The sequence below is a fragment of the Gopherus evgoodei genome, chromosome 3, assembly GCF_007399415.2.
Source record: "Gopherus evgoodei ecotype Sinaloan lineage chromosome 3, rGopEvg1_v1.p, whole genome shotgun sequence".
In the NCBI taxonomy this organism is placed as follows: domain Eukaryota; kingdom Metazoa; phylum Chordata; order Testudines; family Testudinidae; genus Gopherus; species Gopherus evgoodei.
Window position 1 is genome coordinate 100172306 of NC_044324.1, and position 24727 is coordinate 100197032.

The following is a 24727-nucleotide window of genomic DNA, read 5'->3' on the forward strand; positions in this document are numbered from 1 at the left end:
CAACGTTCCAAGGGATAGCATCTACTGTATCCCCATGGCAGAAAAACCAAAAACACACACACACACATTCCACCTGTTATTCTTTTATCATATCAAATAGAAAAGGAGGATATATTCATGTTTTCAATGGTGCCCAAAGATTTAATCCTTTGACTGGTTTTCAAAGGTCTGGATCTTTGCAGCTCTTTTTGGCTGATGGCTATGAGATGTTTATAGCATTATAACCGAACACTTGGTGTTTATCAAATTTTCCCCCCGTCCCCATATAGAAAAACTGCAACAAGAAACATCTCCCAAATTTAATTATTTTTGAGAGGTCTCCTACACCTCCAGCTGTCTTTTTCTTTAATTTGCTGTTACATCTCACTGACCCAGATTGTATTAGCGTTAATCTTTATGTTAAGGAGTTTTGATTTTTGTCAATGTCTTTTGTGCTTGATACTCTGTATTTGGATGTAAAACAACAAATTTAGCAGAAGCAGATCACACAGAGAAAACTTGAAATGTTAATTGTAAATTAGGAACAGAAACGGTTGTACTGCATAAGATCCCATCTTTATTTACAGGCTAATAAAAAAATATGAAACTCAGCTTAACTAGGTATAATACAAATGTTGCAAAATGTTACACCTTCCACAGATATGAGACCAACCCAAGATAGAAGGGTGTTTGGATAGATTATACAATAAACAACATCTGAATATTGCTCATCATATCCATTATCAACACATCTGTGGTAAGTTTGAGATACAAACAAACCTTCTCCACTGTAGTAAATACACTTCTACCACAGAAATACAAAACACAATTTATGACTCAAGTTAATTTACTACCATCAAGCTTGTTTCTTAGTAAGCAGTGGTCCCACCTCCCTTCAAACTCCATTCTCCTTTAAAAAAACAAGCGAGAGCTATTCCACTGAAGATTTAAAAAATATGGCCAAGGAATTATCCACACAAAGCTGCACTCTATTCTCTTAAGAGCTTTGTTTTATTATCTGAAGTAAAATATATACAAGTAAACAATGTTGTATACTTTTTTTAAAATAAAAAATGAAAATCTTACTTTCCTTGGAAACTCTTCGTGTCCAACTCAATCAACCCCTGGGAACCAGCAGGTTTGAGTGTTCCAGTTATTGGCAAAACAGAGTAATGTATTTATAGATTGCATTTAGATTTTGCAACTTGTTGTTAAACTACTGTTGCCTTAAAAAAGAACTTCTAATAGTTTCACTATCCCAACAATAAATCTGCAGTGTTATAGCAGGAAGTATGGAGTAGAACCACACTATCCTTTCGCAGAAAGTCCTAACAATATTGTCCGACTCAGGGCTTCCCAAACAAAAGTAAAAAAAAACTGACATGGGGGGTAGGGGGAATTTTGGCATTAATTTGTCAATGCTGGTCATCTTCCCAGCCAGTACACCACTTCTATCACTGATCTCACCTACAGGATGATCAAAGCAGCAGGCAGACAGAGTGGTGATGGAAAGAAAACGACTTCAGCAACCCTGTCCAACCTCAAACTGGACGCGGGCAAAAGTATTTGATATGGAAGATTCTAGGCGCTTCAACAGGGGTGAAGGGATTTCCTCTTTCCCACAGATAACTATCCCTATGCTTCCCTAGACATGACAGAAGGCCATGTCTAATGTCTTCAAACAGAGAGGGAATACCCGAAAAGTGAAAAATGAACTGCCTTCTCTGACGGAGAAACACAATGAGCTCCATGCTACACTCAGCTTCAGAGTACACCTTATTGGAATGACAGTAGGTGTGACACAATTAATGTCTGGATGCAACATTACAGCAATGAATTAATCTGCTAAAATGCACCTGAACAATTCATGTAATACATGGAGCTTCAGATGCACAGAAAGATGCCTTCATAAGCAACTGGTGATATGTGACTTATGCATTTGGCCCTATTTTTTAAATATTAATATATGCTTAGAGGCAATATTACAGAGTATTTTAATATGCTTTACCACAAAAAAAATTGTCTGTAAATGAAACAGCTTTTTGAGTGAATGGAACCATGCATAAAAATTCATGAAAAGAGCAACAGTTAAAGGTTTTATAAATAGCAAAATCTTTGAATAAAGTATATACGTTTTAAAGATATCTCTATAAACATATATATAGTGCTCCTAAAAGGGATAAGTAACTGTGTTCTACATCAAAAGTTTTGAACATTAAACATTAGATTAATTGATATTCCTCTAAAGGCCTTAGAAATTTTCTCTCTATTTATGTACATCAATACAGTAATATTTGCAAAGCTGTTATTTCACATTAGTTTCACTCTCAAAATACAAAATCTCATCTTTTCACATTACAGTTTAACAGCCTGCATAGCAGTAAATAGGAGAGCAGGTATGTCGTGCTTTATCCTGGGTTAATAAAAGCTATTACACTTTTTTATAGTTTGCATATGGAGCATATTGTGTTTCACTAAAATTTCTATAAATACAGTACGAAAAACTAGCCAAGAAAACCACCATTAAAGTCACCATTTTTCAAACATGCCTTGGGCCTTTAGATGTACATCAATTATCTATTTTAGGATATAAATGCTCTTGGAAGGCAACAGTATTTCATTTAAACAGTAACAATTAAAATGCTATAGGCTAACAGGACTGTCATACCATTTAGAACCAGATACTTCATGGCCCTGAGCACCTGCTGCGAGATATGGCGTGTCTTCAACTCCCTTTGATTTAAAGATAATTTCAATGGGATTTGAGCGTGTTCAGTACCCATCCAAAAGTACTCAGCATCTCATAGGATCAAGCCCACGATGAACAACTCAATGTATAAAATTACTTCATATCAGTCCTAACATACATTCAATAACGAATACTGACTGTATGATGCTCAGATACAATGCACAAGGGTAGACATAATTCTGAACAAGCAGTAAGCTATTTTTGCACTAATTTTGCACTTAAAAAACAAATAGAACAGTGCTCTGTTTAAATACTTTTGGAGAATATTTTAAGTGCAGCATTGATTGGCAATAAATTGTTTAAAGAAATTAAATAATGCTGAAAATCTCCTCAGATGTAAAATGATTGTGTATTGGGAGATCAGAATTTACAATACTCAACAGTTGTTCTTTCCACTTTTGTTTTCTTAAACTAAAACATTTGCTTTTTGCTATTATGTGAAAATCTGAGTCATGACATTTTTTGTTACCCCTTTCCCTCCCCGCCCCCCCTTTTTAATTGCAGCTCAAAAAATCTCAATGGAAAATTCAGGGATGCAGTGGTAAATATTCACTTCTCCCTTTTTTAACAGTTAAAGGTTAGTTTGGATCAAAGTGCTGTTAATTCTTTGCTTTTACTCAGTGACAAAGGAACAAAATAAAGCCGGCTACAATTTTATTCTACACCCTTCAAAGACATCAGTAGGATCCAAAGCTGAATGCATTAAGATTATCTTTTGGAAACGACATGCTTTGGTGCTTACAGTTCAAGGAAAATCCATTTTACATGCAATGTGTTAACTAATGTGTGTCACAGAAGAACAGAGTTTTACACGTTATGAATTGCTCACAAAGAAGCCCTGAGGTAATTGCCATTTTTTTCAGGCAACAGTAATACAGGTTTCCTTTGATTTTTAATAGTCCTTTTACAACCTACTATGGTATATAAAATTTGGAACAGTCTATACTGATTATCAGTCTTTCCTGAAGAAGTGATCAGGCAAGTCGATTTCTTTAGGGCAAGGACTCAGCAGAATCAGCTAGTTTGGGTGCAGTCTCTTCTAAGGGAGTTTCAACTGAATTTCCTAGGTCTCCATTTTCATGTCCATCAACACTTTGTTTCTTAACAAACACTGCAAATTAAAAATATCTTTTTTTTAACAGGTGTTGTGGTGATCTGAGGAATTACAAACCAATGAGCTTTACTTCAGAAAAACTCATTAAAATAACTCAAAAATAGAACTATAAAGACTTATAGATAAATATAATATTTTAGGAAAATCCGCACTGTGTCTGTAAAGGAAAATCATGCTTCTCTAATCTAGAAGAAATATTTGAACACATCTACAGTGGACAAAGAAGAACCAATTGTCACTGTATTAGGACTGGACAAGAGTCAGAAAACAAAAAGTAGAAAGAGTCAATTTTCGCATGGGAACATGGTTAAGAGAAAGTGAAAACCTGCAGATAATACAGATTTACCTAGGCTACCCAAGATGACTGAATGAGGAACTTCAGAGAGACCTAACAAAGCCAGGTGAGTTGGCTGCATCATGGCATATGAAATTCATTAAAAATTCTTAATTCCAGTCAAACAGGTTTGTATAATGAAGCTTCAGCTTTTAACATTTAGGCAAAAGAAGTTTTACCTTCTGATGGTTTGACAGCTGCACTTGCATTTTTCCTATTAGAACCTGAATTTCCACCTTCCTCCAATTCATCAAGATATAAGCGATAGCGATGTCCACTTTCATCCTCATATTCTACATTTTCGTCATCTGAGTCTACCTCTGGAGCAACATACACCACTTCAAATTCAATCTCCCCTCTCTAGAATACAATAAAGATTAGCATGTACTTATTTCACAAAATGGCTAGGGGTTAAACTGGACTGCTGACAAGTATATTTTGTTGAATATCTGAAATGCTTTGGGAAAATATATGAATTAACCACTTACTCAAAGTGCAATAATAGCTCTATAGTTTAGGATGCAGTGAAATTTGCATTAAAGTAGGGATTAAACATTTTTGCTATGAATGTGTATGATCCCCAAGTCTACAAAACTTATGCTTAGTGAAGAACAAGTTTACCAAGAATTTAACTAAATCTATTAATTATTTGGAGAGAAAAGGCAAGTACATCAAGGGAGGCCATGGTGCATCATGGGAGATGTAGTCCAGCCCACAAAGAATGAGGACATGAGATGGCTAACTTACAATTTTCATGAGAAATCATGGCAACATTTCCAATAAAAGTAATATTTCAGGTTTTAAAATATGGTTTTAATAGTTTAGTACTGACTGAGAAAATAACAATCAATAATGCTCCTTTACACATTTAGATGGAAGGCTCCAATCTAAGTACTGATCCAGCCTATTTAAGAGCATCAAAGCAATATCTAAGAGCATAAAAACATAAGGTGATACAGCTACAGGAAACACTATCTAAACACAAGTGCTGGGGTTGAAAGAAAATTTAAAAATGCCAAGCAACTTAATAGGTAAGAAAAAAGAAGACATAGCCACATACTGATGGATAATATAAGTTACCTGTTGGGAAAGAATAGTTACTGCTTCTTTATGTTTGGCATCTCTCAGATTCACTCCATTTACTGCTAGAATGGCATCTCCAACATGCAGACCTCCACATCGGTCAGCAGGCTGACCAGGGTGGATTTCAGAGATTAGAATTGGAACACCATGCTCCTTCCCACCCTAACACCACAAAAAAGAAAAAGATGGATTTATTTAAATAGCTGTTAGCAGGAAAGCAATATCTGGATAGCTTTTTAAGTCTTTGTTTCAGTTTTCACAATAGAAAATTACACATTTTCACCTTTGGTGAAAATAATTCATTTAATGATTCCTTTAATTCCCCCTCTCCGCCCCCAGACAGGTGAACAAATCTGAGTTATATACTCAAAGAGTGAATGGTGATAATTCTGATTATTAACAGAAAACAAAATATTTAAATCAGATATACAAATTGATGAAACAAGATTGTAAAAGTAAAAAAATGTTTTTATACATCAGACATTGTGCCAGTTACTTAGCAGCTACTTCCAGGATGCAATAAAATATAGGCACTATGGCCAGTATTTTCAGGCTCACTTGCTTAAAAGTTACATATCTAAATCAAAGTGACCAGACTTTCAAAGATACTGGGCACCTACTGCCAGGACCGGCTCCAGGCACCAGCAAAACAAGCACATGCTTGGGGTGGCACTCCGGCCATTCTTTTTTTTTCGGGGCAGTTGTGCTCTTGGAGCTGCACCACTTAGATGGGACAAGGGCGCCACGCCCCCGACCGCAGCAGAAAGGGGAAGCCCTAGCCCCGGGATGCTGAGCTGCCAGGGCTCAGCCGCTACCTGGGGAGGAGAGGGCAAGTCCAGCCGGGGAGCCAGGGCTGCGCCGCCTCATCTGCACACTGGCTGCTGTGCTGCCTTGCGCCACCCCTTATATTGGGACTTCTCTGCGTGGCCGGGCGGCGTAGAGTGTAAGGACCCTGCAGGTGCTAGGAGAAGGTAACATCACTCCCTCTGCTTCCAGTGCCGCCTGCGAGCTCAGCACCACTTGAGCTTGGGGCGGCAAATAACCTAGAGCTGGCCCTGCCTGCTGCATTCACTGAGTTAGCCTTTGAAAATCAGCCTACTATTATTTGGATGTATGACGTCAACACCGAAATTTGAAGAAGCTGGCCTATGCCAAGATTCTGTGAGGCATTTCTATTATAAAACCTCATTTTTCTCTTTGCTTGCCAAGATTATATCCATTGGTTGTCAGAATTCTCCACTAACTAACCTGCATATAAAGCCTATGCCCAGAAATTGAATATTATTGAGTTTTTTAAAATGCATGTTTCTGAAGTGAGACGTTTAAAAAAAAATTAGAGGTTTCAGATATTTTTCAGCTATCTTGCACATTCTAGAACTCAAAATGATTTGCATTCGTTTATACATGCAGTCTAATGCACATGAGATGATGATGATGATGATATTAAAAGCAGTAGACTCACTGTTCCTTATATTTTATAAAAATAATCCTGCTAAATTTAATATCGTCACATTTCAAGTTAATATTTCTGTACATTTCCAACAGTAATTCTTACACTGGATAAAACCTGAACGGTGATGAGACAAACTACTTTTGTTGTTCATAGACAACAGTATATAAAAACAGTTCTATTGAAGTGTTTTTTCCAGTAGATTACTATTTAACTTGTAATACTCCAATCTGTCCAAATGTCAAAAATTGGCATCACTGCATACTACAGTATCACCTAAGCTATTCTCCCTCAGCTATAGCAATGACCTAAATGTTAACTGTAAATGAGGACAGAAGGTGGAAAATAGATATAAATATTTATTACTGTGATTGAAATGCCTAGCCCTTCATGGTCTTCTTTAACAAGGAGAACTTTTCTGATTGGACCAACGCCTTGACTCTTCTTTAAGGAATCTGGTTCCTAGTTTAACACAAAAAAGAATAAATATAAACATATGAACTAAAAGGTACTTTTATGGTTGTTTTTTCACATGCAGAAGGAGAATATACACAGCAGCAGATAAGTTACATTAGTACAAGCCAACTCAAAAATAGAATATTCTTTGCCAGACAAACTGTGAAGAAGAACTGATGACGGAAACAAAAAGGAGACTACTCATCTTACACTCCTGATTAGAGGTAGCGTTCCTGTGGTAACAAGAAATGGATGAGACAAAAGTCAGCCCTAGAAAAGAGAGGCAGACCACACAAAAGTCACTAGTTTGGAAACTAGCTGGGTCTACCACTCAATACTAGAAACTATATTTTGACCACAGGTAAAATTAAAAAACTTATGAAACCATCCCTTAATTATTACAGTGATCTAGTCAATACATTCAGTATACAGTCTCAAGCATTTCTGATCATTTATTCCAGCAGGATATAAGAAAACAACAACAAAAGTCAATCTCAAAATCTCACAAAAGCAGAATATATCAAGATGCTTCTTTTCCTGTTATATTTTGTGAAATTTGTTGTTGCTATCACACATTATGAGAAAAAAAAAAGTAACTGCACCAAAAATCTACAGGGCCCAATATTTTTATAAGTAATGAGTGATTTTAGGTGACTTAGTTGAGATGCTTTTAAGAGGCTTTATTTCAAAGAGCATTTTCTATAAAAAACAGGATTCTTTAAGGTTTATCCAGCTGGGGCACCCAAAGTCACAAGCCACTTTTGAAAATTTTGACCATGAATTTGAGTTCACCCCAACTCTAATTAAGTTTGTTATTCAGATTTTTTTATAAAGATGAGGGCTATTGATTAATCACCGTTAACTCATACGATTAACTAAAAAAAATGAATTGCAATTAAAAAATGTATTGCAATTAATAGCAGTTTTAATCGCATTGTTAAACAACAGAATATCAATTGAAATTTATTAAATATTTTTGGCTGTTTTTCCTACATTTTCAAATATATTGAAGTCAATGACAACACAGAATACAAAGCGTACACTGCTCACTTTATATTATTATTTATTACAAATATTTGCACTGTAAAAATGGTAAAAGAAACAGTATTTTTCAATTCACCTTATACAAGTACTGTTCTATAATCTCTTTATCACGAAAGTGCAATTTACAAACATAGATTTTTTTGTTACATAACTGCACTCAAAAACAAAACAATGCGCAACTTTAGAGCCTACAAGTCCACTCAATCCTACTTCTCATTCAGCCAATAGCTAGACAAACAAGTTTGTTTACATTTATGGGATATAATACTGCCCACTTCTTATTTATAATGTCACCAGAAAGTGAGAACAAGCATTCGCATGGCACTTTTGTAGCCAGCATTGCAAGGTATTTATGTGCCAGATATGCTAAATACCCTTATGCCCCTTCATGCTTCAGCCACCATTCCAGAGGACATGCTTCCATGCTGATGATGCTTGTTAAAAAAATAATACTTTACAGTTAACTCTTCACTTAAAGTCATCCCGGTTAACCCTGTTTCACTGTTACGTTGCTGATCAGTTAGAGAACATGCTTGTTTAAAGTTGCGCAATGCTCCCTTATAACAGTTGTTTGGCAGCTGCCTGCTTTGTCCACTGCTTGCAGAAAGAGCAGCCCGTTGGAGCTAGCTGGTGGGGGCTTGGAACCAGGGTGGACCGGCAGCCCCCCTATCAGCTCCCCGCTCCCCTAAGTTCCCTGTGCAACAGCTGCCCAGCAGGCTATCAATTGCCAGGTAGTTCAGCTGTCCCTCCCCCCACTGCCATGTGCTGCTCCTGCCCTCTGCCTTGGAGCTGCTCCCAGGAAGCCTCCTCCTTGCTGTGCAGAGGTGGGGGGAAGAGGGGTGCTAATGTTGGGGTGTCTCTCTGCCTCCACTTCTGTACCTTATCTCCACAGAGTAGGGGGAGGACACGACAGGGCTCAGGACAGAGGGAGCTTGCTGGCAGCAGCTGCTGTCTCAACTTGCTAATCTATTTAAAAAGGCAATGTACTTAGAGTGGGTCAGCGTACTTAACGGGGCAATGCGCGTCTCTCACACACAGTGTGTTTCTCTGTCTCACTCTGCCATGCTGTCTCCCCTCCCTCCATTCATGCTGCCCTGTGGAGTGTGAAGCTACATTAACAACAATATGTTAGCCCTTGAGGACTCAGCCAAATGCTAGTTCATCATTTAACAGTAAATCATTCCCTGGGAAATATCCCTCCCTCTTCCACTAACTTCACCACCTCAACCAAGCTTCACAATCATCATTGCTGTGAACAGTATTAAATTGTTTATTTAAAACTTATACTGTGTATATATGTGTGTGTGTGCGTATATATTAGTTTTTTGTCTGGCGAAAAAAATTTCACTGGAACCTAACCCCCTCCATTTACATTCATTCTTATGGGGAAATTGGATTTGCCTGAAGTAGCATTTTTCAGGAGCATAACTACAACGTTAAGCAAAGAGTTACTGTAATTCAATTTGTGACTGAATTCCTTGGAGGAGTATTGTATGTCTCCAGCTTTATTTTATCTGCATTCTGCCATATATTTCATGTTATTGTAGCCTCGGATGATGACTCAGCACACAATGTTCATTTTAACAACACTTTCGCTGCAGATTTGAAAAAACGCAAAGAAGGTACCAATGTGAGATTTCTAAAGATAGCTACACCACTCGACCCAAAGTTTAAGAATCTGAAGTGCCTTCCAAAATCTGAGAGGGATGAGGCGTGGAGCATGCTTTCAGAAGTCTTAAAAGAGCAACATTTTGATGCGGAAACTACAGAACTCGAACCACCAAAAAAGAAAATCAACCTTCTGCTGGTGGCAATTGACTCAGATGACGAAAATGAACATGCGTCAGTCCGCATTGCTTTGGATTATTTTTGAGCAGAACCCGTCATCAGTATGGATACATGTCCTCTGGAATGGAGATTGAAGCATGAAGGGACATATGAATCTTTAGCGTATCTGGCATGTAAATATCTTGTGACGCCGGCTACAACACTGCCACGTTCTCACTTTCAGGTGACATTGTAAACAAGAAGCAGGCAGCATTATCTCCTGCAAATGTAAACAAACTTGTTTGTCTGAGCAATTGGCTGAAGTAGGACTGAATGGCCTTGTAGGCTCTGAAGTTTTACATTGTTTTATTTTTGAATGCAGTTATTTTTTGTACATAATTCTACATTTGTAAATTGCATTTTATTGATAAAGAGATTGCACTACAGTACTTGTATGAGGTGAACTGAAAAATACTATTTTTTCTATCATTTTTACAGTGCAAGTATTTATAATAAAAAGAATATAAAGTGAGCACTGTACACTTTGTATTGTGTTGTAACTGAAATCAATATATTTGAAAATGTAGAAAACAATCAAAAATATTGAAATAACGGTATTCTATTACAAACAGTGCGATTAATCATGATTAATCTTTTTAATCACACGTTTAATCGCGATTAATTTTTTTATCGCTTCACAGCCCTAATAAAGATGCTTTGACAATGAACACTATTAAGTCAACATTTTGCTATGTGCCTGAAGTTAGGCTCCTAAAGCCATAAGTTGACACCTAAACAGAAGTAGTCTGATTTTCAGAAGGGCTGAGCACCCATCGCTGTCAGGGAAATCAATGGAAGCTGCAGGTGCATAACTCAGGACATTATAGCAGAGTCACTATTCAAGATAAAACCACATTTTAGTTCACTGTAATATACGTAACATCATAATGACTCGGGATTATATCACCACATAACAAGCGAATATAAACTACAGCAGAACAAGTATGAAGAGGGAGGCTTATACATATTAGTTCTCCCTGAAAAGCTGTGAAGGACTGGTGAAGAAAATAGGGGAAGGCAGGTTCACTAAGATAATATCAGAGTTCATCTTACATGCCCTGGTGGTGCTTGCATTGGTCTTTTCAGGTCATTACGACCCCGACATGCTCTAATAACAGTTTTGTGACGATGCAGGTGTATTTCTGCTTCTAGCTGGTTCCAAAGTTTATCATGAGCAGGACCCTTCATATCTCGACCTAGTAACTGAATCTGCTGGACCCTACAAAATGAGGAAGAAGGAAAAGAGTGTGTACAATACATCACAACTGAAAATTGAGGTAGTTCAGTACTCACAATTTATCTGCTTTAGTGAATTGCAGTGTTGTAACTTGCACCCATGTGCTCAAACCAGCACAACTGCAACAGTGCTGAGCATGTACACACACACAACACTCACTGAAAGTTTCAGGATTGTGGATTGCTGTACGTACCTACCTCACAGTACTCACCATAGTTCCTTGAAGCAAGCACATATGGCTTGTAAGGTAACGATTTTTGCTTAAATCAACTGTAACTGCAAGATTTTCCCTATCTAGTGAAATCCTCTCTTTCCCTCAACTCCTCCAACTCCTCTGCCTCAGAAGCCCAAACCCACACTGGAGGCAACCATTTGGGGTAGAAACTCCCAACCATTTCCCTGGGTGTGGGGCAAGAAACATTGTCTGGCAACAGCTGGAGCTGCAATAATGGCAGAGAAAGAAACTGTCTGGGTTGCCCCTGCAATCCAAGAGGCCCAAACTGTTTCTGAGGACAGCCTTGGAGGACTGTCTCAGTGGACAGTGGATGAAATCATAATAGAGGGGTACTTTGGCACATAGGATAATTTAATATCCTTTTTAAAACAAAGAACTGGGGAAATAAAAAATAGACAAAGGGTAAAAAATAAAATGCAAAAAAGAGGACTAACAATAGCTTTGTAGAGGGGGTAGTTAGGGATAGTTTCTACACATTTTGAAAGAAAAAAGGAACTAACATCGTGTCCCTATCATCACTCTCACTACTGTTTATCTATTTAATTCCCTTCCCACACCTTTCAGTGGATTTTTGTCTTTTTAGATTTTAAGCTGTTTGAACTAGGAACACTGTCTTCCTAAATGCTTGCACAGGAGTAAACAAAATGGGATCCTGTCCCTGAGTGGAGTCTTTAAGTTTTACCACAATATAAATAAGCAGTGATTTTACATTTAAATTCTCTTTTTATTTTGGAATAAATATTGGTTCTTTAAACATACCTTTGGAATTAGGCTATTACTGAGGTAGTCACCTTAGGTCATTCATGGAACTAAGGGAAACAAACTTTTGTTCTATGGGGAGAGACGGAGGGGTTTCTTTTATCTCTCCCTGAAGAAAAGACATTTGCTTTTCTTACATGGGGCAGGAACCTGACCCGAAATATTCTGCTCAAGGCTTAGCTGGAAGTATGCATATTCCTAAAACATGCTTCCAAGGGGCTGGTTACAGTTTGCAATGGATATAGCGAAAGCCTGGTTTATTTTCAATAGCAGGGGGAACAGAGGACCTATAAGGTTATCCTAATCCATAATTCTGATTCTCATATACCATTATTTGTATTATCGTAGCCCCTATGAGTCCCACTCATGGACAAGGACCCCACTGTACCAGGCACTGTATAAACAGAACAAAAAGATGGACTCTGTCCCAAACAGCCAAATTATCATAGTGTGGACCTGAAATTACTTGTACAAACCTTCCAGCCAGTTCTTTATCTAGATATTTGGCCGCCAGTCTTGCCCCATAAACCTCAGCCTGAAGCACAGCTATGTGTCGACGAAGTGCCTCATTTTCCTTCCTCAGTAACTTCACCTCCGCTTCAAGTTGAGCTTCTTTCACCTTTTCTTTCTTGTTGGCTTCAAGCTCTCTCTCCTAAAAAAAAAAATTAAGAAAAAAATTGGTAGTTTTTATTTAAGTTATTTCAGGAAAAGTGCTAAACATTTCTGCAAATAAACATGCAATAACTGCAGCATTACATAATGCATTACTCCCTCTAGAAAGTATTGTGGTATTGAGGCTAAAGTTCCTTTATTATAAAGACTCCTACAAAAGAGCCACAAAATTGTCTTACATTGGGATTAACTTTCCTTACATCATAGGATCCTTTTCCTTTACGTAAATGACATAGGGGAAGGTTTCAAAGGGCACCTAATTCCTGTTTGTGCCTTTGAAAATCTCTGCCCTAAACACCACCAACACTAAAGACGTCTAGACAAAACACTACGTAATACAGTCATCAATTTAAAACAAAAATTAAAAATAATGAAGTGATAACTAATTTTAACAAATTATGTCTTAACATCAAATTACCTTTATGCTATCAAATGTGTGGTAAATTTAAGAGATAGTCAAACAAGGCCTTTAAAATATATGCCAAAGACACATCGGTGACGATACCTATGTGATGGTATCTCTGAAAGGAACTGGTTGTCATGCCTTGCCAGGGTTAAGACCTGCCTAGTTTTGGAAATTATTTGGAGTTTAATTTCCAATGGCAGTAATATGAGTCAACAGTGTGATACTGTTGCAAAAAAAGCAAACGTGATTCTGGGATGCATTAACAGGTGTGTTGTAAACAAGACACGAGAAGTCATTCTTCCGCTTTACTCTGCACTGGTTAGGCCTCAACTGGAGTATTGTATCCAGTTCTGGGCACCGCATTTCAAGAAAGACATGGAGAAATTGGAGAGGGTCCAGAGAAGAGCAACAAGAATGATTAAAGGTCTTGAGAACATGACCTGTGAAGGAAGGCTGAAAGAATTGGGTTTGTTTAGTTTGGAAAAGAGAAGACTGAGAGGGGACATGATAGCAGTTTTCAGGTATCTAAAAGCGTGTCATCAGGAGGAGGGAGAAAACTTGTTCACCTTAGCCTCCAATGATAGAACAAGAAGCAATGGGCTTAAACTGCAGCAAGGGAGATTTAAGTTGGACATTAGGAAAAAGTTCCTAACTGTCAGGGTAGTTAAACACTGGAATAGATTGCCTAGGGAAGTTGTGGAATCTCCATCTCTGGAGATATTTAAGAGTAGGTTAGATAAATGTCTATTAGGGATGGTCTAGACAATATTTGGTCCTGCCATGAGGGCAGGGGACTGGACTCAATGACCTCTCGAGGTCCCTTCCAGTCCTAGAGTCTATGAGTCTATAATATGCTACACAGTATTTTACTACTATTTGTTATTTATACTGTTGTAGTACACAGGAGCCCTAGTCATAGATCAGGACCCCACTGTGCTAGCACTCAAAAAACATAGAACTAAAATACAGTTCTTGCCCCAAGGAGTTTACAATCTTAGTAGAAGACAAAAGATGGATTTAGGCAGATGGGGAATACAAGGAAACAATGAGACAATATTGGTCAGGGTGACAGGACTGCTGGTATACAGACCACTGCCTAACTGTTGTCAAGCTTTCTGTAGGCATCATGGCAAAGGAACTTTGAGGATGTTTACGAGGAGCACTTCTCAGGCTTGCAGGGCAGTATGCAAGAAAGCACATAGTGCTTGTTTGAATATGTAATAAGTGAGTGATGGAGGCCGACATCATGGGCCAATCAGAGGTGGATGTCAACAACTCAATACCTAATGAAAGGTGATAGGTAGCGTGGGGATTGACTATGAAGGGCTTTGAAAATGAATACATGCAGCTTATGTTTGATGCAGTAGAGAAGGGGAGCCAGTGGAGGGATGCAGAGAGGAAAGTAACACAGTCAAAGCAATGGCCTAAAAAAATGATATTTGTAACAGTATTCTGAATGGATGAGTGGGGCAAGATTGCATTGGTCAAGACCAGAGAAAAGGATTTTGCAGCAATTGAGACAAGAGATGGATACCAAAGGTTGGATTTTAGAGAAGTTACACAGAAAGAATTGACAAGGCTTAGATATAGCCTGGATGTGAGGTCTTAGAGAGAGATCCAACTCGAAGATGACACCCTGGTTATCAGCCTGATTGACAGGCAGGCTGTTGATGTAGTCCACAGTGCTCAAGAGAAGAGGTAGCAAGGAGGGTGGAGATTAGCATTGCTGTTTTTTGTCATGTTGAGCTTGAGCTGATGGGGAGATATCCATGAGGAGATGTAAGAGAGACAGGCCAAGATTGTAGCTTGGTCAGAAGGAGACAGTCTGGGATAGAGACATACATAGCTAAGTAGTCAGCACAAAGATGGTAGGTGAATCTGTGTTTGCAGATGAGATTACCTGGAGATAAGGTGTAGAGGGAGAAGAGAAAAGAAGAGGTCCAAGGACAGCACTTTGTCAAACCCCTATAAAAAGTTAGTGAGTGGATAAGAATTCTCCCACAGACATACTGAAGGAGCAATTAGAGAGGTAAGAGGAGAACCAGAAGAAGACAGAGCCACAAAAGCCAAGAGAGGACAAGATTTCAAGAAGAACTTGGTCATCTGTGTCAAAGGGCTGATCTACACTGGTGATCGATCTAAGATACGCAACTTCAGCTACGCTATTCATGTAGCTGAAGTCAAAGTACTATGGCATATTTGTATTGTAAGGGGAAAGAGCCAGAGACAAGCAGAGGTTAAGTTGAAGAGTAAGGTAGAGGAGATCATGAGATGGGATGTGACAGGGTCACGGGGGCAAGTAGGAAGGTTAGAGGAAGAGAGCAGATGAGAAAATTCTGTCTCTATGATGAGAGAGAAGGAGGCAAGAGTTGTAGGAAGGGAAGACAAGCTGAAGGGAAGGGGAGAGCCATATCGTATTTTGTCACATTGTCTCTTGGATGAACTAGGCAAGATCTTGCGGAGGAAGGAAATGTTTAAGGAGTGAGTCAAAGGTGGCAGAAAGGCAGCTGGGGTTGCAGGTATGGGATTCAATAAGTTTGAGAACTCAAGCTGTTTAGCACGGAAGATGGCAAAACTGAAGGAGGAAAGAACAAATCAGTAGTGGAAGAAGTCAGACTGGTCATGGGAGTTCCATCAAAGTTGCCACACGGTGCAAGAGCAGAAAAGGAAGAAACGCATGCTGGGGGTGATCCAGGGAAGGGGACTGGCAGGGTCGATCTTGTATGGGAGACAGGGACAACGACCATATCAGTGGGAAAAAAATGGAGGAGAGCAAATAAGATGTCAGTGCTGATGGATTGGAAGCATGGAAAGGCTGAGTGACAAAGGGTGAGGAGAAGGGCTGACGGCTGATGCTTAAAGACACCAAGTGATGGTCAGAAAGGGGAATTCTGGAAGAGAGAGAGAAAGAGCAAGTGAGCAGCAGTGCTTAATGAAAACCAAGTCAAGTGAACAGCCCTCTTGGTGAGTGGGAGAGTTGAACCAGGACTGCAGGTCAAATGAAGATTCAAAGGAAAGGAAACATGCAGTTAAGGGGTCAAACAGATCATCAAAATGGAAACTGAAGTCACCATAGATAAGGCCATGCCTATATTACTGGCTAAATTGACCCTGCTGCAATCGATGCAGCAGTGTCGTTTTAGCAGGTCTGGTGAATACAAGCTAAGTCAATGGGAGAGCGCTCTCCTATCAACATCTGTACTCCACCTCCCCAAGAGTTGGAAGCTATATCGATGGGAGATGCTCTCCCGTCAACATAGCGTGGTATAGCACCACGCTAAGTCAACCTAAGTTACATCAACATCAGTTACATAACTGCAGTAGTGTAACTTAGATTGACTTACACCGTTAGTGTAGACCAGTCCTAAGTCTGGGAAACTGGGAGACTAGGAAGAGAGAGAGCCTGGACTTGAAATCAGACAGAAAGACTGTATGTCCGAACTGATCCACAAGTGCCAGCCTCACACAGATCACTTATTTCTCTTGAAAGAAAATTACCAACAGCTGAAAATTAGGTATTGAGTTCTACATATTCTTATAGCAAAAGAGATGGTTGGTGGTGATACCATTTTCATTCACAGTCAATTAAGATTGGATTCAGGGGTAAACCTCCTCACTGGCTCTTCCAAAATATCCTAAATGTGCCTATTGGTGTCTATGGCTTACACAAGCCTGGTAATAAAAAGAGCAATAGCATAAAATTAAAAATAACTTGTCTGTCCATTGAGTAAAAAGAACATAAAAAGTTTGTCATTCTCCTTACCTCTGTCTGCCCTTAGATTGTGAATTTTTTGATTCAGGGTATGTCTGTCTACAAAACTCTTAAGCATATAATTGGCACCAAACATATGGAATTAAATAAAAATCACCCCCTACACACACACACTATTGTTATAAGTGACACCTAAATTTTACTGAAACTGAAACATTAGAGACAAATATTTTTCTCGGTTTATTTACTTTGGACGTTTCACAGCATTCCGTATACATTTGGTGTTACCGTTTCTTATGCACGGGCATATTGTCAGTTTCAACTGCTGCTCACATGGATCTTTCATCCAGCAAGAGAGAGAAATGGCCTGGTAAAACCACTTCTTTCACGGGGACTCACAGACAAGCACTGTACCTGAAACCACTTTTAAAAAGTGACTAGACTTCAAGTTGATAGCATTCCTTTAAGATCACAGATCCTTATCCTGAAAACAGCTCAGCATGAAAGGATCTCTCATCATGCAAAACCCTAATGAAGCCAAAAGGGTCCATGCGAAGGTCCTCACTTGTGGAGCATTCTTGCAGGATTGGTGCCTAAATGTGCAATTTTATGCACAGAATTCAGCACAAAGATTCAGTATTCCAGATATGAGGAGATCTACATTAGTTAGTATGAAAGAGATTTATTTAATATGAGGCTGCTCAATTTTTAATCTTAAAAGAGTATCTTATTATCCCTTATCTCTTCATTCCTCATAATTAAAACAATTATGGAAACTCAAAATTACTGTACAATGCTCAATTTGAATGCAGAGAAAATATATAATTATCTTTTCCAAGACCCACAGCACAGATATGGGCTGTAATTTGCTCAACTATGATTGGTATTATTTTAGAGAAAAACTTCAAGCTGAAGGCAGATTATGATTACTTACACATAACTGAAAAAAATCATAGCAGAAATGTAGAACAGTAAAAGGATAGAGTCCACTACATTTACTACTATTTCCTTTGGTAATTTTTTATTGCAATACCTATACAAATTTCACTAAAAAGTACATATTTTGTTATCAGATATTTAAAATACAATTTGATATTGGCATCGATTACACTGGGTTGTAATTATCTGAACATACCCCATATTGAAGAGGTAGGTGAGTGATTTCTTTGTGAAAAGTATTTGCCTGTGTGTAACAGGTTGTTTTTGTCTTTTATCAGTTTTCAGTGTGAGTTCATTTGAGAGCTTAGTGCTTGTCTGGTGTTACCTGCAGAGGCGGTGTTGGGGCATTTGATGCTCTGAGTAAGGCACACGTCGTGATGGCATTTATAGGACCCTTGGATCTTAAAAGGTGTGTTGAAGAGGGTATTGATCATCATAGCACTGAAGACACGTCTTCAGGTTTTGCATCTATTGTTCTTGCAGAATCTGGTACAGCTTTGAGTTGGTGTGTCCTAGTCTGTGGGGAGCTTGCTTCTTAAGGTTTCGATTGGCGAGGCTGGGAGGTTGTTTGAAGATCAGAACAGAGGGCTCAGGAAAGATTTCTTTCAGCATGTGGTCCCCATCAAATATTGGTTGTAAATGTTTGATGACACCCCATGCGCATTCCTGTGTGGGGAAGAAAAACCCAAACAACCTCACCATCCTACTACCCCATACTGGTACCAATAGAGTGGATCATCAGATAATTACAACTCAGTGCAATTGATGCTAACGTCAAGCACTTTAAATATCTGAAAACAAAATAATTTAATAACTCTGCTGGACACTAAAAACCATGGACTGAGCTGAGATACCCATTTTATAGTTCACAACAATTTATAACACACTTGCTGCCTACTAACTCTGCATTGTCTTATGAAACTGATCTGATCTAAGAAGTTAGATGGGTTTTGGCCCAACCGGCTTCCAGACACAGCTATTGTCATAGTGGCATGGCTGTAGACAATTGTCAGAACGCTGAGCTTCACATATGATGAAGATTAGTATATTTTTCTCATCTCCTAAATTGCCATGTTATGTAGTTTAATAAAGAGACTGTATTACGCAGTAGTACACCATAGTACATATATTGGCCCCAATCCTTAAATATGACTGAGAAATGCATGGTACAACTCAGGATGGGGGCATAAAGGTAATTTTAAATCACCTTTGTGCCACTCCCCATGAACCTCCTGATCCAGAGCTGGGTAGATTCCCAGGTGCAAACTAGAGCAACCTGGCACACAGCCACAGTCAGCTCAGGGTCAGAAGGTCTGGAGGGGAGAGGCACAAAATACAGTGACAACAATTTTGGCTTAATATTTCCTTTATGTCTCCCAATCCTGAGCTTCAGCATACACCCTTCCCAGCTTCACTGAAGGACTGAAGATACCATATGCACTATGTGTACTTTTTATATAATACAGCTTCTGAATTTAAAATAGATAAGTTGAGAAATAAGAACGACCATACTGGGTCAGACCAATGGTCCATCTAGCCCAGTATCCTGTCTCTGACAGTGGCTAGTGCCAGGTGATTCAGAAGGAATGAACAGAACAGGGGAATTTCAAGTGATCCATTCCCGTTGTCCAGTCCCAGCTTCTGACAGTTGGAGGTTGGGGTTGTGTCCCTGACCATCTTGACTAATAGCCACTGACAGACCTATCCTCTAAATGTGAGGCACAATACTTCCTAGCCTCCCCATTCCAAAGGTCATATATTGGCCTTTGGGCTGGTCTAACTTGCTTCCTCCCAATGGCATGGGGCAATTACAGGAATTGCCAGGGTGCAGGGATGCCTTAGTCACATCCCTTATACTGGCTGCAACAAGGGGCATGCCCTTGTTGTATAATGGCAACTCTACCCCAGGGGAGTGTAATAAGCAGGCATGATCTTCATGTAGCCATTAGGCTGGCTTTAGGGTTGCGATGCACTACCAGGATGGCACAAAGGTGCCCCAACACTCCCAAAGATCTGAGCAAGTATATGTCCGCTGATTGTACAATTTATTCTCAATTTGTAAGATATCCTATACATATAAAATGTGATAGAGAGGCCAAAGTTTAAGGCTTATGCATGAAGGAACAGATTAAAAATCGAACATTCAATCTTTACTCTGCGTTATGTTGAAAGCTTGTCTTTCTCACCCACAGAAGTTGGTCCAATGAAAGGTATTGTCTTTCTTGTCTCTCTTGTCTCTCTAGTATCCTGAGACTGACGCAGCTATAACCCTGCACAGAGCTCTGCATTACCTGACATTTTTGTTTAGTTTCTGAACCCTAACATTATACTACCGGTATTTTTTGCATAGTATTTCCTTGGGTATTTCTGGTTTGGTTTTACTTTAGAAAAGATTAAGCGCGTCTAGAATGTGTAATTTCCTTGATCCAGGGATTTTGGTTTGACAACTCTTGAAAGAAGCTCATAATTCCAACCTTCTGAGTCTCAACTACCACAAGCTAACTTTCTAAAGTGATCTAGAATTTTTAGATCAACTAAAAAACCAACAGCAAAATTCTACTGTTCATGTGTGAAGTGATCCACTTTAAATGATTGTAAGCGTAAAGCTATATCATTGATTTTCTTCAAATGTGGCTTATTCCTTATATTCTAATTATATTTACAAAACAAATCAAGTCTGATGTTTCTAACTTGAATCATTGTTCAGATATCTTTGTGAAATATTTCTTTCCAGAAGAAACAAGGAATAGAACTCAAACATAAGCAAAAAAAATTGCTCAAATTTTCCACCCCAAAATTTCTCCTCTGGACTCTGTCAAAGGCTGGAAAATTACATTCTAGAACTAGTTAGTGAGACGAAGTTATACACAATTAAAAAAGGTGATGTTAAAAGGAAGTTGGAACTGAACCTTAAACATACACAATGCTATCCACTGTCCATTCTTTAAGTGGCATTTAAGAATATACACTTACAATGTTTGGCACTAAAAGGTCACACATTGCATAAAACAATGTTTACGATCACAACAGTGAATGGTATTTCCTTACTGCTGTAAAAAAAAAAAATCTAACCACACATTATAGCAAATCATTAGAAAATTCTTATTCTTAACATAAAATGTACTGAGGTAAGATGGAATGACAGGTTAGTGTCCTAATGTGTAAGAATACCTCAGTCTTTTCCTAAATCAGTTATATTTTGCCTATATAAGCAGATATTGTTTTCTAGTTTTTATATCATGACTAATATTCCTAAAGGAGAAAAATTATGCTTAATATAGACAACATTAAAAATATGAAGTTCTACTCAAGAATAACAGATCTCAATTACTTAACAATTTTTTCAATAGATAAAAACAAATGTTTAATAGTAGCTATAAGGGCCATAATTCTATGAAAATAGTGACATTATTTAAACATCTTTAAGTCTATCACTTGCAAAGTTTAAGAGGTAAAAGTCTCAAGTCTGAACCACTACCAAACACACCTCCTTATAAGTACACTACTAAGCTTACATATTTTAGGCACCAGAGGACTATTAACAAATAGGAAAGTTACATTAAAAACAACACGCTCACAAAAAGGGAATTGAGGAGAGGGAGGAAATGTATGAAAACTGTCATATTACCAGAGAAAATTGATAATGTACAAAAATTATTGCTCATAACATGCTGGATATTGTTATTTTTAAATAAATACTTAAACAGTTTCAGATTTTGTTTCTATGTAGCAAGATCAGACAACCTTCAGAATTTCATAAGTTACCAGGCCCTATCATCCCAAAATAGTTGCAGCAACCAGAAACAAACAAATACAGACATGCACAGGCTTGGGAAAAACGGCACCAAAACTAAAAATTGTCAACAATATCAGATATGTGGCCAACTGGGGATGAGGTTGGGGGGGGGGTTGGGGGGAGGGGGAGAAAGCCAGACAGATGCGTTTTTCTAGTCTCAGAGGCCAATATGTATACAGATGAAGGCAACTAGCATACTTACCAACTCATCCACAGAAAGGATAGACTTAAGAAAGAAGAAAACAGTTCCACAATCAGAAAAACTGGTAAACAGTGGCAAAGTGAACTTCTAGAAAATGCCATAAAATAAATGCAAATATCAGCAGTCTTATTCTGTCAGAACACTATTAAGGAACTGTACTAGGTTTATTGAAGGACACAAAAATGAGTATGGTATTAAACAAAGAAGTTTATTTTGTAGCAATTTCTGCATCAAAGTATGTATTGTAAGGAATAAATCATTACAATTATTTGTTAGAAAATTACATACATTCATTTCCTTACTAAACATAAGTATTGGGAAGATCTACAAAAGCTTAAAATACAGTAAGATTGCTATAAAAATTTCCACAGTTTGTTGGGGAAAAGATAATTGCTTTTCAAAGAACAACAAATACAGGCTTGCTTCTAAGCCTTTCTGAACCTAAACTAAGGGTTTTACCTGATAGTTAAATTATAATTCAGATTTACGTAACATTATAAAATACTTTTCTAGCTATATATTACACATCTGGTATTCAGCCACTTATGGGACACACGTATGTAAGTGGCAAAAATATATATATAATGCACTGCAAAACAGGAGGAGGAGATACAATTTTGACCAAAGTGCTTTAGTCAAACTCTTATAAAAACTCTTACAAAAAGTACCAAAAGAAATTTCATGTCCATGCAGCACAGACAGGATATTAAAAAACAGATCGTATCTGAAAGACGCTTGTAGAGTAAACTGCATGTAGTCAACTGTTGAGCAACCTTGAATGTTTAAATAGGTTTTCATTCACCGTTTTGCATAATTTGGAGTTTTTCAAATATGCATTCATAGTAAGCTGCATAATAACCTTCCCCCATGCTCTAGTAAGAGAAGTTGTATACTCAGCACTGATGGAGGGAGGTTAACATATGCAGCATTATATTTTCCAGTAACACATTTTGTTGACAAGGTCTCCCTTCAAAATGCTCCCCTGGGCAGATTCAGACTGATAGGAGGTCACCACTTAAACTCTTTTTAATCTAAAACTCAGATTTTCAATTTTCGTTGTCATCTATGGAGCTCCAATTTTGCTTGCTCAAGCTCTTCAATCTTTGTAGTTTCTATATTTAAAACAGTTTAAAGGACAGTTTCTCTCCACTAAAATTCTATGAAATCCCAGAAGACAGAGTAAAGCAAATTCAAAAGATAAGTCTCATGGTTTATAAGAAAGGGGATGAGGCAAGGCACCATACTGAATGAAGGACAAAATGTCAGCCTAGATTTTTAATGAGTACAATTTCAACATCGATAAATCCTGAAGCTTGTCTATTTTAAAAAAACTATCTGAACCAAATAGAAAAATATTATAGTTGTGAGCTAAAGCCACAAAAATGTCTGTGTTCATAGTTAAAACTAAGGAGTAAACTTTTGCAATATTGTTTAGGGATTTATATATGTTGAAACTATACTCATAAGCCTAGATTTTTAATCTTTTGAGTTTGCTTTACTCTGCCTTTGGGATTTCTGTAATTTAATACACATTAAGGTAACAGGAAAACATTCCATGTATGTTGAGGCTTCACAACTTGAACTTGTTAGAGAAACAATTTTCAACATGGTCATTGACAAACATGGCTTAAGAGTTGTAAGAGTTATAAAGTGGGTAAACAATGTTCAGAAACCAGGTCAGAGTCCTGCAATTCATATAGCCTATATAGAATGATTTTTATTTTGTTTATTAAAATTCTGTTCATGCTGGACCCTCAAACCATGCTATCTGTGATTGGTAATGAGAAAGAACGTTTCTTGTTTAGATCACCAGTTAAAATCCAGAGTAGGCTAACAATAAAATAAAATAGAATAAATAATGGCTATTTGGTGATATTTGCCAAATAGTTCCTCAAAATGTGTTTCACAAATCACCAGTGGTGTATGGAGTCTTTCCTGATGATCTGTTGAATTAAACAAGAAGACTGAGATGAGAGGTGGCCCAGTCTGCAAATATAGAAAAAGGAGGACTACTGAAAAAATTTCAGTCTTATCTCTAGTAGTCACCCTCACCACAAAAAAACCCCTACAGGGTGGAGTGGAGAGGGAGGAGGAGGAATGGGTGTCTCCTCTTTTTTGGCTTCTTTAAAATGCAAAAAGAAGATATACTTACTTTTCACATTAGAAGTTCAAAGATCTTTTCTACCCCAGGAAAACTCCATGAACCACTGAAGAATAGTTATCTTTACTTCCAAGGAACTTAAACTTGATTGAGAAGAAAAGTGATTTTTACACTGATACTCATTCACAAGCTGACTTTATTTAAAATTCTGTTTTTGTTAACACCAATAAAATGCTGAAAAAAGCTATTTAAAAAAACCCCCAAGATTCAAACCCCCTTCACCTCTTTAATTAAGAAAACTGCCTATCAACCTCTCTGCATTCTCCAAAAAACACCTTCAACAAAAAAATTATATTTCCAATATTTCAAAAGTTAAAACACTTATTTATATTACAAGAACAAAAAAGCACAATCTTAATTTTTCCCTACTGCAGAACTTTAATACAATTTTTTTTAAATTATTACATATATATTTCAAAGCAAACAGCCTGCAACCCTGAATGTTGATAGACATCTGGTTAGGACCCTCTTTTTCCCTCTACTGTACTTTTCCAGCTATAGATGGTTACTAGCTCATCATTTTACACACAAAATAGTATAAAAAAACTGGTAACATATACTTGTTTATTTTA

At 37.8% G+C, this 24727-nt stretch overlaps 1 protein-coding gene across 2 annotated transcripts in view; it reads right to left on the minus strand.

Moving 5' to 3' along the window:
- Positions 1 to 536: 536 nt before the first annotated feature.
- Positions 537 to 24727, minus strand: part of GOPC (golgi associated PDZ and coiled-coil motif containing) — a 44957-nt gene continuing 20766 nt past the window's right edge. The window contains exons 3-9 of one of the 2 annotated variants that reach the window (XM_030556181.1): positions 21995 to 22018; positions 12744 to 12919; positions 11090 to 11255; positions 7076 to 7171; positions 5257 to 5421; positions 4356 to 4536; positions 537 to 3839 (exon numbers count right to left, since the gene is read on the minus strand). In XM_030556181.1, the coding sequence (XP_030412041.1) occupies positions 3721 to 3839; positions 4356 to 4536; positions 5257 to 5421; positions 7076 to 7171; positions 11090 to 11255; positions 12744 to 12919; positions 21995 to 22018 (927 nt within the window). In that variant the 3' untranslated portion in view covers positions 537 to 3720. The remainder of the gene's footprint in view (positions 3840 to 4355; positions 4537 to 5256; positions 5422 to 7075; positions 7172 to 11089; positions 11256 to 12743; positions 12920 to 21994; positions 22019 to 24727) is intronic. The other variant, XM_030556182.1, reaches the window with a different exon arrangement.